This window comes from Rhinolophus ferrumequinum, chromosome 12 (genome assembly GCF_004115265.2).
Source record: "Rhinolophus ferrumequinum isolate MPI-CBG mRhiFer1 chromosome 12, mRhiFer1_v1.p, whole genome shotgun sequence".
NCBI lineage: Eukaryota > Metazoa > Chordata > Mammalia > Chiroptera > Rhinolophidae > Rhinolophus > Rhinolophus ferrumequinum.
In genome coordinates, this window is record NC_046295.1 from 41,310,182 (window position 1) to 41,324,930 (window position 14,749).

General features: G+C 40.4%; 1 protein-coding gene across 3 annotated transcripts in view; it reads left to right on the forward strand.

The window, feature by feature from the left end:
* PCSK5 (proprotein convertase subtilisin/kexin type 5) overlaps positions 1–14,749 on the forward strand; it is a 400,588-nt gene that overhangs the window by 289,384 nt on the left and 96,455 nt on the right. Inside the window, exon 21 of one of the 3 annotated variants that reach the window (XM_033123078.1) lies at positions 47–135. The exons of the other annotated variants lie outside the window; for them this stretch is intronic. Coding sequence (XP_032978969.1) covers positions 47–117 — 71 coding nt within the window. The 3' untranslated portion in view covers positions 118–135. Of the gene's footprint in view, positions 1–46; positions 136–14,749 lie in introns of those variants that run through there. 3 annotated transcript variants of the gene reach the window in all.

Here is a 14,749-nt window from a genome sequence, read left to right on the forward strand (position 1 = left end):
ATTTATCTTTGTCTGGGAAACCATCATTTGCATTCTCTCGCCCCAGATGAAATGAAGAAACAGAATGGAGATACAGGGAACATGGAGAAACATTACAATGCTGAAGTCATCACATAATAGAAATTCTGTGAGCTTCTTTGACAAATCTGGTAAAACATAAATTTTTTTCCAGGTGGTATTAAACAGGATTTTCTTGCCACATGAATCATAACTGTTACAATATAATAAAAGTTAAACCTTAAGAAAATGTAAGGCTTTTTAGTATGTATAGGAATGTGATTTTAAATTGACTTGTGTCATAAGAGCCACAAATATGACCGAAAGCAGAAGTCATTTTCTTCCCTTCTTCTCTCCCACTCCCACATCTGATCCATCAGCAAGTCAAGACAATTCCACCTCCAAAATATATCTGAGATCCGTTTTCTGTCCTTCACCTTTACTGTCCCTATCTTACTTCTCACAATCCTGGGTCAAGCTGCTTCTCACCCGGGCTGTTGCAACACCGCCTAATTAGCCTCACTGAATATACACCCTTTGTGTCCACACTCCACTGGTGCTCACCTTCTTCCTCCAATCTAATATACACAGCAGCCAGAGTGCTCTTTTTAAAAATTCAAAGCTCACGCAAGACTCCACTGTATAAAACCCTCCCATCGCTTCCCATTTCACTAGGATAAAGTTGAAATCCTTTCCATGGCCGTCAAGGCCATGGTCAGTCTGACCCATCCCAACTCTCAAATCCATCTCATGCCATTCTCTCCCTCTCTTCATATTTTCATCCACACTGAATTTCCTTGATTTGTCTATTCTGCTTTGTGCCTTAGACTTTCCCACATCCCATTTGACCTGCTTTAATACTATCCCATTCCTAATCATCTATACCTGGCTAACATTTATTTATTATCTGGACCTCAGTTTAAATGTCACTTCTTCATTTTCTGATCCTTCTAGACAAAGTTAGATCTCCTTATTATAAACTCTCATAGAAGCCTCTACTTTACTATCATATCAATTATATTATAAATATCTAGTCAATTGTAGGAGTACTTATTTGATGTATGTAATTCTCACCACAAAGTTTGCTCCTTGGGGGCAAAGTCTATAACTGTCTTACATCTCATGAATCTAGCGGAATGTCTCTTACAGAATAGGTACTTGACAACTCTTTGATCAATAGATGAATAAATCAATGAATGAATAATTGAGTGAACTGAGTAAGTGACAGGGAGGAGAGAGGCCTGGCACCGACACTGAGACAGCTAAGTTCTAATCTTGATTCTGTATAACTTCAGTATAGCCCTCTATGTGGCTATACATCAGTTTCCCCATCTGCAACATCATCCCTGTGACCCTTCCAGCCATTCTATTCAATGTCAAAAGAAAATCCCAATAGGTTTTATGGAGAGTCTATCACTAGCCCTAAAACACACACAAAACCTCCACACAAACTCAATAAAGCTAATGCTTTAAGATCTTGCCATGAAAAGTATGCAGTGGCAACAGAAGCTGGGAGTTGGATATTGTGGTAGCAGAGTTCTAAAGTGTCCCAAGTGTCCCATCTACAAGTTATTCACTGCTGTGAAGGGACTCTGCAGATGGAATTAATGGATATTATCAACTGACTTTAAAATGAGATCATCCATATGGGCCCAAGGTAGAGTCAGTCAGAAAGATGCAGTGGAAGGAGGCAAGGATGGCATGAGGCAGAGAAGGAGATCAGAGAGATTCAAGAAGGGAGAAAGGTTTAACCCACAGTTACTGGCTTTGAAGATACAGGAAGGGTGCCATGAGCCAAGAAATGCATGGAGCCTCTAGAAGCTGAGAACAATTCCCCAGCCCACAGGTGACAAGGAAACGGGGCACTCAGTCCTGAATTCTGCCATCAACATGAATGTACTTGGAGCGGATTCATCCCCAGAGCCTCCAGAAAGAATGCAACCTGAGACACCTTGATTTCAACATTGTAAAACCTGGAGGAGAGAAGTAGCTGAGCTACACTGTGCCCAGGCTTCCGACCTACAGAACTCTGAGAAAATAAGTACAGGTATTGTTAAGTCACAAAATTCATGGTAACTTGTTACAGCAACAGAAAACAAATACATATTAGCTTATCTGCCTGACTCCTGCCTGAGGGGCAGGCTTCTAATTAAATACATACAAAAGGGCCCGCTGTAATCTTCACCAGACCTTGGAGGGTGGTTGTTATTTTAGTGTTCTTCCTCTGCCACGGCCAGAAGGCCAATATCTCCCAGAGAGGAGCTTTTACACATGTCTGGTGCCCCTCTTTTTGTGGCTGCAGCCCAAGATACACCCCTTGATCACCTTGATCACCTAGCTCTGATGGCAAGCAGGGCTTGTGTTCCTAGGTCCAAGGGACTGTAATAAACAGACAGTTATTGATTGTCTACCATCCCCAGGTACCTGTGCAGACAGCAGACTGAAACACACCCCCAGTATTTCTGTGAAAAAAGCCTATATGTTTGTTTGGAGCTTTCCCTGAGGGGCAGGCTTCTGGTTTGACACACATCTAGGGGCTTACTTAGATGCACAACTGGAATGGAGGTTGATGGACGCCATCTATGCACTCTCCTTCTGCCTCACTCCAAGTGGTTAGTACCTCAGGGGAAAGAACTTGTATACTTGTTGGTGCGCTGATTTTTATTCCTACCACCCAGGGGATATCTCTAGATAGCCTGGCTCTAGCAGCCAATGGGATGTATGCTTGCGGTCCCACAAAACGTATATATTTGCATACATTAAAAGCTGTTGCCTGAGCTTTTAAAGCTCAGGTCTGGCTTTTGGATCTGGCTTCTATTCACCCTGAATCTAGGTGCTGCCTGAAATCCTCCCTTTTGAGATAGTGACAGTTCGTGGCACACCCAAAACTACTGGGATCCAGTAAAAATAAAATATGCAGCATGCATAATCACAAAGAATTGAGAGACAACCAAGAGCTAGATCAGGGCTAAATAATAAGGTTAATCTCCTCTGCAAGGCCACTTCTTAGAGACTGGGAGAGGTGGCTGTTTTATCATATGACTAGAAACCAACACAGAGAATCAAGGAAAATGAAGAAACATAGAAATATGTTCCAAATGAACCACCAACTAACTCCACAAATGACACACGCAAAGGGCAGACTGGCTGGCACCATACCCCTGCTAATGTGACTCCCACTCCGTGGGGACAGCCCCTGCATAACAACTTGTACACTATAGTCACTGCCAGCCCTCACACCCAGTCAGCCTAAGGGTTAAACCCACCCACTGATATGCCAACACCAACTGAGGCCCAACTACAACAGGAGAGAGAAAACGACCCACACAGGGAACACCACTGGAGCACCCAGCTCAGGTGACCAGGGAGACTGACCAGGGAGGCTCTGCAAGACACCGTGTACATAAGGCCCACAGTATCAAGGCTGGTAGAAGACCTACCTAATACACAGAAAGAAACTCAGGGAGTCAGCCAAAATGAGGACACAAAGAAAAATGTACCAAATGAAAGAACAGGTCAAAAATCAGAAAAAGAACTAAACAAAATGGAGACAAACAATCTACAGAGCTCAAACACTGGTTATAAGGATGCTCAATGAATTTCAGGTAAAAATAGATTAACTCAGTGAGAACTTCAACAAAGAGATAGAAAGCATAAAAAGGACCACTCAGAAATGAAGAATATAGTAACTGAAATAAAGAATACACTAGAGAAAAACAACTGCAGATTAGGTGAAGCAGATGATCAAATCAGCAACCTGGAAGTCAAGGTAGCAGAAAACACCCAATTGGAACAGCAAAAAGAAGGGAAAAAAATGAAGTTAATTTAAGGGACCTCTGAAACAACATCTAGCATACCAACATTTACACCATAAGGGTACCAGAAAGAAAAGAGTGAGCAAGTGACTGAAAATTTATTTGAAGAAATAATAACAAAACTTCCCTACACTGGCAAAAGACACAGAGAGTCTCAAACAAGATGAACCCAAAGAAGCCCACACCAAGACACATCATAATTAAAATGCCAAAGGTTAAAGGCCAAGAAAGAATCTTAAAAGAAGCAAGAGAAAAGCAGTTAGTTGCGTACAAGGGAGCTCCCATAAGAATGTCAGCTGATTTCTCAACAGAAGTTTTGCAGGCCAGAAGGGAATATTTTCTCTTTGAAAATATTCAAAGAGATGAAAGGCAAAAACCTAAACCAAGATTGCTCTAGCCAGCAATGCCATCTTTTAGAGCTGAAGGAGAAATTAAAAGCTTCCTAAACAAGAGAATAAAACTAAAGGAGTTCATCACCACTAAAACTGTATTACAAGAAATGTTAAAGGGACGTCTTGTAGAAGGAATGAACAAAAATATGAAAAAGAAAATATAAGAAAGAAAACAATTCTCACTTTCAAAGACACTTAATAAAAGCAGTGGATCAACCAACAATAAAGCTAGTACAAAGGCTAAAAGACAAAAGTAGGAATACTATGTGTAATTACAACAATAAAGTAAGAGATACACAACACACAAACAATTAAAAAATAATGACAAAAAAAATTGTGGAGGGTGTAAATAAAAATGGTAGTGATTTTGGAATGTGTTTGAATTTAAGCAACCATCAACTTAAAATAGACTGTTATCAACATAGCATGTTATATATGAAGCACATGGTAACCATAATCCAAAAATCTAGAAGAGATATATAAGAAATAAAGAAAAGGAATCTGAACACAACACTATAGAAAATCATAAACATGCTAGAGAAGAAAGCAAGAGAGTAAGAAAGGAACAGAGAAAAACTACAAAAACAATCAGAAAACAATTAATAAAATAGCAATAATTACATACCTATCAATAATTACTTTAAATGTAAATGGACCAAATGCTTCAATGAAAAGACATATGGTATCCAAATGGATTTTTAAAAAAAAAAAAAAAACCATACATATGCTGCCTACAAGAGATCCACATCAGGTCAAATGACAGACACAGACAGATGAAAAAATATGTTTTATGCAAATGAAAAAAAAAAATCTGGGGTAGCAATATTTATGTCAGACAAAATAGACTTTAAAACAAAGGCTATAAACAGAGATAAAGAACAGCATTTCATAATGATAAAGGGTTCAATCCAATGAGAAGATATGACTCTCATAGACATCACACACACAACATACGAGCACCTAAGTACATGAAGCAAATATTGACAGACATAAAGGGAGAGATTGACAGTAATACAGTAATAATAGGGACTTTAACACACCATTGACATCAATGGATATATCATCTAGACAGAAAAATCAGTAAGAAAACAGTGGCCTTACATGACACATTAGGCCAAATGGACTTAACTGATATATTTAGGACATTTCACACAAAAGCAGCAGAATATACATTCTTTTCAAGAGCACGTGGAACATTTTCCAAGATAGATCACGTTAGACCACAAAACGGGTCTCAATAAATTTTAAAAAACTGAAATCATATCAAGCATCCTCTTTGATCACAGTGATATGAAACTAGAAATCAATTAGAAGAAGAAAACTGAAAAACACACAAACACAGGGAAGCTAAATAACATGTAATAAACAATGAATGGGTTAATAACAAGATCAAGGAAGAAATCCAAAGATACCTTGAGACAAATGAAAATGAAAACAAAATGACCCGAAGTCTATGAGACACAACCAAAGCAGCTCTAAGGGGAAAAATTATAGCAACATATGCTTACCTAAAGAAGAAAAATCTCAAATAATCAATCTAAACTTACACTAGAAACTAGAAAAAGAAAAACTAAGCCCAAAGTGAATAGAAGAAATAATAAAGATCAGAGCAAAAATAAATGAAAGAGTCTTAAAAAAAAAAGATAGAAAAGATCAATGAAACCAAGAGCTGCATCATTGAAAAGATAACTAAAATTAACCTTCAGCTAGACTCATTAAAAAAAAAAAAAGAGAGAGGGCCCAAATAAATAAAATCAGAAATGTAAGAGAAGAAGTGATAGCAAACACCACAGAAATAGGATTATCAAGAAATACTATAAACAAGAAATATATGCCAAAAATTGGACAACCTGGACAAAATGACAAATTCCTAGAAACATAAAATCTTCCAAGACTGAATGAGGAAGAAACAAAAATCTGAACAGACTGATAACTACTAACAATCAAATCAGTAATCAAAAACAAACCCCCCAAAAACAAAAGTCCCAGACAACATAGTTTCACAGGTGAATTTTACCAAACATTCACAAAAATTAATATTTATCCTTCTCAAACTATACAAACAAAATTGAAGAGGACAGTAGGCTCCAAACTCATTTTACGAGGCCAGAATTACCCTGATACCAAAAGCAGAAGGCATTTCAAAAAAAAAAAAAAATTATAGGCCAATATCCTATGAACATAGATGCAAAAATCCTCAACAAAACGTTAGCAAACCAAATTCAGCAATACATTAAAAGGACCATACACGGCCGGCCTGGTGGCTCAGGTGGTTGGAGCTCCGTGCTCCTAACTCCTAAGGCTGCCGGTTCGATTCCCACATGGGCCAGTGGGCTCTCTCAACCACAAAGTTGCCGGTTCAACTCCTCGAGTCCCGCAAGGGATGGTGGGCAGCGCCCCCTGAAACTAAGATTGAACACGGCACTTTGAGCTGAGCTGCTGCTGAGCTCCAGGATGGCTCAGTTGGTTGGAGCGCCTCCTCTCAACCACAAGGTTGCCAGTTCGATTCCTCGACTCCCGCAAGGGATGGTGGGCTGCGCCCCCTGCAACTAGCAACGGCAACTGGACCTGGAGCTGAGCTGCGCCCTCCACAACTAAGACTGAAAGGACAACAACTTGACTTGGAAAAAAAAGTCCTGGAAGTACACACTGTTCCCCAATAAAGTTCTGTTCCCCTTCCCCAAAAAAATCTTAAAAAAAAACCAAAAGGACCATATACAATGATCAGGTGGGATTTATTCCTGAGATGCAAGGTAGGTTTGATATCCACAAATCAATTAATGGGATACACCATGTAAACAATATGAAGGATAAAATTCATCATATGACCATACCAATAGATACAGAAAAGGCATTTGACAAAATCAGCATCTATTTATGATAAAAACTCTCATCAAAGCAGGGATAGAGTGAACATACCTCAACATAATAAAGGCCATATATGACAAACATACAACTAACATCATATTCAATGACGAAAAGCTGAAAGCATTTTCTTTAAGATCAGGAACAAGACAATCATATGCACACTCACCATTTTTATTCAACATAGTATTGGAAGTCCTCGCCATAGCAATCAGACAATCCAATTAAAAAATGGGCAGAAGATCCGAATAGATATTGTTCCAAAGGTGACATACAGACAGCCAATAAATACATAAAATGTGCTCAATATCACTAACCATCAGGGAAACTAAAATCATAACCCCATAAGGCATCACCTCACACCTGTTAGAAAGACTATTATCAAAAAGACAAGAAGTAACAAGTGCTAGAAAGGATTTACAGAAAAGAGAGCCCTTGGCACTGTTCGGAGGATTATAAACTGGTGCAGCCACTATGGAAAACAGTATGAAATTTTCTCCAAAAATTAAAAATAGAATTACCATATGACCCACCAATCTCACTTTTGTGTATATAACAGAAGGAAATGAAATCTGTATCTTGAAGAGGTATGTGCACCATGTTCATTGCAGCATTATTCAAAATAACCAAGACATGGAAACAATCTAAGTGTCGATCAATGGATAAATGAATAAAAGAAATGTGAGATACATATTTGCAACAACAGGAATGGACCTTGAAGACATTGTATTTCGTGAAAAAAGTCAGACAGAGAAAGACAAATATTATACGTTCTCACTTATATGCTGGAAACCAAAAAAAAAAACAAAAACAAAAATGAATTCATAGATACAGAGAACAGAATGGTGGTTGCCAGAGGTGGCAGGTGGGTGAAATAGGTGAGCGGGGTCAAAAGGTACAAACTTCCAGTTATAAAATATATGAGTCATGGAGATATAATACATAGCATGGTGACTATAGTTAATAATACTGAATTGCATGTTTGAAAGTTGCTAAGAGAGATCTTAAAAGTTCTCATTGCAAGAAAAAATTTTTCTAACTATGGTGACAGATGTTAACTAGACTTCTCGTGGTGATCATTCTGCAATATACACAAATATCGAATCATTATGTTGTATACTGAAACTAATGTTATATGTCAATGATACCTCAAAAACATAAAAATTAATAAGAAGAAAACGAATACAATTAGATCAGACCTACTCAAGCAGAATATGCACTTTTGCAAGATCCCAAGATGATCTGTGAGCACATCAAAGTTTAAGAAGCCTACCCTTGATTTGTTGAGAGCCACTATTGCAAACTTCACATCTTTAAAGGATGCACACCGAGGAATTAGGCAGCTCAGAGCCAGTGCTTGGCTGGCCGTTAACCAGCAGAGCTGAGGCAAGGTAGCAGCACATTAGGCCAAGGAAACAACTATTGGGCAGCTAGGGTGTTCTGACCCCAGCCTGCGAGCCTGCACTATTTCCCTGAATTGGAGGTTTGTTTATAGGCTCCAAGCACTGACTCTCTGCAGCTGATCAGTCAACAAAGTCCGTCTGTACCTGCTTTAACAACCACCCAGCCATCTCATCATTAAGCTCTGCCTTGGCACCATTTGTGTTCACTGAGATGAAAGACTCACTTCTGTCCTGTGAACATTTTCCATGCCTGTTCTTTTAAATGAGCTACACGATTAACCATATTTTTGGCAGATGGACAAGTGTGAGCCTTATTCTTCTTTACTTCCCTTACTGCAAATTCAAATTTATTATTCACTTACTGATCACCTATTTTAGGTCAGGCACGGTGCTACGACTTTCTGTGTTCATTACTTAGCAACGGAATGTGGTTGTCCCCATTTGAAGGTGAGGAATCAGAAGATTAGAGTGGTCCATCGCTCTCTCAAGGTCATGTAATTAGGGAAGTATTCCTGCTCCAGAGTCCAGCACTCTTTTTCTGATGGCACAGCTGCCCCTAACTGTTCTCTCCTTTCCACATCTCAGCCTTCCTTCTAGTCAAGCAGTGCATCCCCTACCGACCCCACCTATCTATGTGATTATGAGTGAAGGAGACTAGGTGGAACCTAGAATATATTACTAGATAAGTTTCTATCCATCTCTATATAAATGTGCTTCTATCCATCCTTTTCAAGAGAGTTCAATGTCATAGTTCCAATCACAAAATCTGGAGAGAGGCTGCCTGGATTCAAATCCTGCTTCTGTCACTTACTAGTGATCTTAGGAATTACTCTTCGTCTCTCTGTGCCTCTGCTTTCCCATTTGTAAAACGAGGATGATTATAATCACACCTCTTTCCTAGGGATGTTGTGAGGAGTAATGACTTAAAATGATGAAAGCACTGAGAACAGTGCCTGTATGTCTTAGGCACAATATGTGTTGGTTATCATTGTTACCTAAGCCAGAAACTTGGGATTCAACCTTGGTCCTTCCCTCTTGCCCTGTATCTTAATCTATCACCAAATCTAGTTAACTTCCCTCTTGAGTATCAGTTTAGTCTCTTCTCTTCCCTGCATTCCCACCACTAACACACTAGGTTAGCTACCATTGTCACTTGCCAAAAGCAATCTGCAAACCATTCTCCTGCACGCTCTCCAGTCCCTGCTTTACCAAAGAAGCCAAAGTGGAATTTTCAAAACGCACATCTGATCAAAACACTCTCCTGCTGAAACCTGTCGTTTTTTTGGGTAAATACAGGATCCTTGAAGGACTTGCAAAACCTGGCCAATTCTGCTCCCCTCCCCCAGTTGCTTCTCTCTCTCTGTCCTCTGGCCTCCTTTCAGTCCCTCTCATCGGCCAAGTTGGCCAAGCCTCTTTCATGTGGAGCCTTTGCAGACATTGTACCCACACCCCCACCCTCCATGTCTGTTTAACTCCTCCCTCAATGTTGTCAGTTACAGTTTCACATTTGTTTTTGTGATTATTTGATTGAGGTCTGTCTCCTACTCTAGACTGTAAGCTCCATGAGGGCATTTTCAACCATGTTATCGTTCATACTTAGCACAGTTACTGGCACATAATATTTACTCAATAGTTTTTGAATGAATGAATGAATGAATGAATGAATGAAATAAAATAAAATATTGTGGCACAATTATAGAAGCAGGACAAATAAGGCATTGGTGATTCTGTTGGTTTATCTCCTGCTTGGGATGAGGGAGGGTGAAGATTAAATTATGTAAGATCGAATCTTTAAGTCACAGGCTGGATAAGTGTTGAGTTGATGTAACCTTTGCCTGAATGGTGCAAACAGTGTTGGAAGCAGCTGAGCCAGCACGGGAGGAGCAACCAAAAGTTGTTTCAGCAAAGGTGTTATCTTAAAATATGTAACTCTCAAGGATTATAGAAAACCGGAAGCTGAAAAATCGTCTTTCCACATTCTCATCACTTAATACCTATTATTTCATAGGGCTACTGTCTAGGAAGATTGTGATCTTTTTTCTCCACCAAAATATACACACATTGGTTTGTTCCTATGTCACTACTAGGTTAGACCTTACTGTCCTTTGTCCTTAATCAACCCTCCACCCCCCACTCCAGCTCTGTGGGCATAAAACACGACGATCCAGAACTGGAGAAGGAAGACCCGCCTATTCTGTTCCCACAGAACAGTGTGAGGAGGTGGCTAGACATTCACAGACCATGGAGGGCTTCTTGGGAGTGGACTGGGGCAACTTGACCTCTGATATGTGTGCCAAAAAAGGAGCTAATAGATATATCATCCAGGAATGTCTAAGCACACTAACTCCTTCATGAGGCTGGGAGAACATGCAGGCCTGAAACCCTCCTCCAGAACCTAATTTCTGGCCCTTCCCCATTCTGTGATATCTGTTCTCTGGGCTACTGATTATTTTAGTTCATTCTGTCTTGTAAGCTCCAAGAACACAGGGACCATATCTAGCATTGAGAATTCCAGATACAGGCAGGTGCTTTTAAAATGTAGCTAATGATGCCAACAAAAACAGCATCAGTCTCCTTTTGTTGTTTCAGGCTAATTACCAGTTTTTATATAGAATAGAGATGACACTTATCTGTACCTTACTAAGTGTTTCATATTAAACCCACTCTCTAGGCAGTCAGCAGAATTTCTGACTGTATTGGTGCCTCCTCCTCTCTCCTACACCTCTGATCAAAACTGCTTATACCACAGCCACAGTTCAGGATGGCAAATCTGAAATGTCCGTGTACACTGGCCACCTGCTACTGCTCATGCTAAGTGGTTACTCAGAGCAGCAAGCATCCTGGGCCTGGGCCAGAAGGGCAATTTATCCTTCCAAAGGACTCTAAGAAGAACAGTGCTTCTCAAACAGTGCTTCACAATCACTTAGAGAGGTTGTTCAAACACAGATCCCACCCTCACCCCAGTATTTCTGATTCAGTAGGTTCAAAGTGAAGCTGAGAATTTACATTTCTAATAAATTCCCAGGTGATGCCAATGCTGCTGTTCCCACCTTGAGAACCACTGGCACTGAGGTGAACCACTGGCAAAGACCTAGTAATTAGATTGGAGAGACCTGGGTTTAAGTTCCAGCTTGGTCACTTTAACCTTGGATAAATTGCTTAATCCCTCTAATCCTCACTTTCCTCATCTATAAAAAAGAAGTAATGGCATCACTACTGAAGCGTAAACAAGATGATACACGGTGCTGCATGTGGGTGCATATAAATTACTAAGGGAACCTCTTTCCCGGCCCCATATACCTCGTTCCCACTCTCGCAGGGCTGCAGGGTGCTCCATGTGACTCTCCCTAGCAGGGCTGCTCTGGGACATTGGCATGGTGGGCAGGGCACAGCAAACTCAGCCTCCAGCTGCCTCTTTCCAGAACCGTCCTGCCTGCAAAGTCAGTGATAAAGGGAGCATTGGCTGCTTCTCCACTCACCTTACACACAAGGAAAAAGGCTACTGTCTGACACTTGTCCTACAAAAATGGTGCCCTAAGACGAAGAGGTTAAATGACTCATCCAAAATCAACAGGTCTTGGGGCTGACTGGTTAGCTCAGCTGGTTAGAGCATGGTGCTGATAATACCGAGTTTGCTGGTTCGATCCCTGCATGGGCCACTGTGAGCTGCACCCTCCTTAAAAAACAAAACAAAACAAAACAAAAAACAATACTACACAGGTCTTAATGGTGGAGCTCCTGAGTCAGGACAACACATCAGCTGACTCTTCTTTTTCTGACTTGCATTTGGAATATTTGTGTATTAGTTTCCTATACCTGCTGTAACAAATGACCACAACTTGGTGGCTTAAAACAATACGTATTTATTCTCTTACAGGTCTGGAGTTCAGAAGTAGGCAATGGGTTTACTGGGTAGAAAAGGTGTCAGTAGTACCAGCCTCCCAGAGTGTCTAGGGAAGAATTTGTTTCCTTGTCTTGCAGTGTCTAGCACTACATTCATTGCTACTGCTCCTGCTAAGTGGTAACGCCTTGGCTTGTGGCCCCTTCCTCCATCTTCAAAGCCAGCAGTAGCATTTTTAAATTTCTTTGCTGAAGTCATTAGATCACCTTCTTCTGCAGTGAAATCTTCCTCTACCTCCCTCTTATAAGAATATGTGGGCCCATCTTGATAATGCAGAATAATCTGCCCACCCCAAGATCTTTAATTTAGTCATATTTACAAAAGTCCCTTTTACCATACAACATAACATCCATAGGTTCCATGGAAGAGGACCTGGCTGTCTCTGGGAGCCCTTGTTCAGCCCACTACATTTACACAGGTTGTCTGACCCTCTCTGAGCCACCATTTGTTCCTCAGTAAAACAGAATTAATAATACACCCTCAGGAGGATGTTGCAGTGTGGTCCCCTTTAAATCACTAAAGAAATGTTCATTAGATTGTTACGTGCTTCCTGCTACTCTTTTGTGTTTATCTTACATTAATTTATTAACTCTTCATTTACTCACCTTTTATTAAACGTTTTCTATGTGCCAACCAAGTATTGTGCTAGGCTCAAGGGATGTAATATGAGCAATCCCACCTGTATGAGTTCTGTACTGTAATGAAGACACACAAATGCTGGAGAGAAAATTCCCTGAGGTGTCAACATGTGCTGTGAAAAGAAATTGGAGAGGAAGTGCTCCATAAACGTTCTAAAGAGATATAATGGAGAGGGTTGTCAGCCCTCTGGCTGGAGGTAGGAGTGGAAGGATAGAGCTGGAGAAAGGGACTAGAAAGGCACAGGGATGTGTGAAACAGCCTAGAGCATCTAGAAAGTGCCAGTTTCACCCTGTTGGAGCCTTGGGTAATAGGAGCTGCGGTGCAGTGAGAGAGACATGAGCTAACACGGCAGACTGGGGTCTGACTGTAAAGGATCTGGATTGTTTCACGTGCTCCAGGGAGCCGCTGAGAGGTGTAAGCGGCTTTCCTCGATATCCCATCCCCTGCAGTGATGGGGGCTCCTAGCAGGAAATCCTGCAAGTTCCAGCCTCCTGACAGATATTTAAATAACAAACTCTCAGCAGAGAGTTTTCTGGGAAGTGGTTCTGGCTTCTTTAAGTACCCCTTGCCTTTTCTTCTTCATCATCGAGCCCCTTTGTGATTTATATTTTCAGAATTTTATTTTTAGAGCCTCCCTTTATAGTGAGCCGTCATCTCCCTTTGAATCTCTGTCGATCTCATTTTTAAGTCATTCACTCCTAAAAATATTCTTACGTCCCCCCTGGACCTCATTAATCCCCTACTCTTTGTGGCTCTTTTTATGTGAGAATATTCAAAGGGTAAATTTGGCTATATTAACTATTAGTGCATTAGATAGAACACAATCATTTTGATTGTTCATGCGATTTCCCCCCCCCCCCCAATCTGGGTGGTTTTGCTGAAAAGCAGATTCACGGTAACTGTGATGTGAATTTAGTTGAGAATTTCTGCTTTTCTGGATGCACAGTCCCTGGTCTGCTTCATCCTTCCACTTTACTGCCTGAACCAGAGCTCCCTCTCTAATACGCTATTGTCAACTGATACATTCTCTCCGTGAACTTCAATAAATTGGCAGTGCACTTCTGTGCTGGAAAGACATTTTGCATTGAAAATTGGATTCACAGCAGGCAATCGGCCTGGGGACCACATGTCTAGGAAAGCAGTCATTTTAAACTAAGGATATTACAAGCCGAACTAGAATAGGGCTAGTGTACTCTGAAGTACAAATGTCTAGTCTCCTGTAAGAAAAGTTGCTGTACTGCATGTTCGTAATTAACCCTGTCAAATAACGTTCAGAACAACTGCAGCCTAATGCACACACCTTCTTCTTGGGTTCTATTGCTGTGGTCTCTGGGTCCCATTATATTCTACTTGCATCCTTCCTTCTCCTCACTGTCCCTCTCCAACACTCCTCTCCTCTTCGCCTTTCTCTTCCACAGCATTGATTAGCTTCTAACTACACTAATCACACAAAATTTTCTGGTTTATTATATTTATGGCTTACCCTTTAACTCCATTATAACTGTATTATAATGTAACCTCTACCAGGGAAGAGATTTCTGTCGTGCCCACTATTATTTCCAAATTCCTGAAATAGTGCCTGGCATGTAGTCGGTACTCAACAATTATATATCGAGTGAATTAATACATTTCCATGGAACTTGCAGCTATCAAGCGACTTTATTTTTTTTTTACATCCCTAACTCAAAACATGTTAACGTATTTATTTACCAAAATGTTTTGACCACTTTATCATGT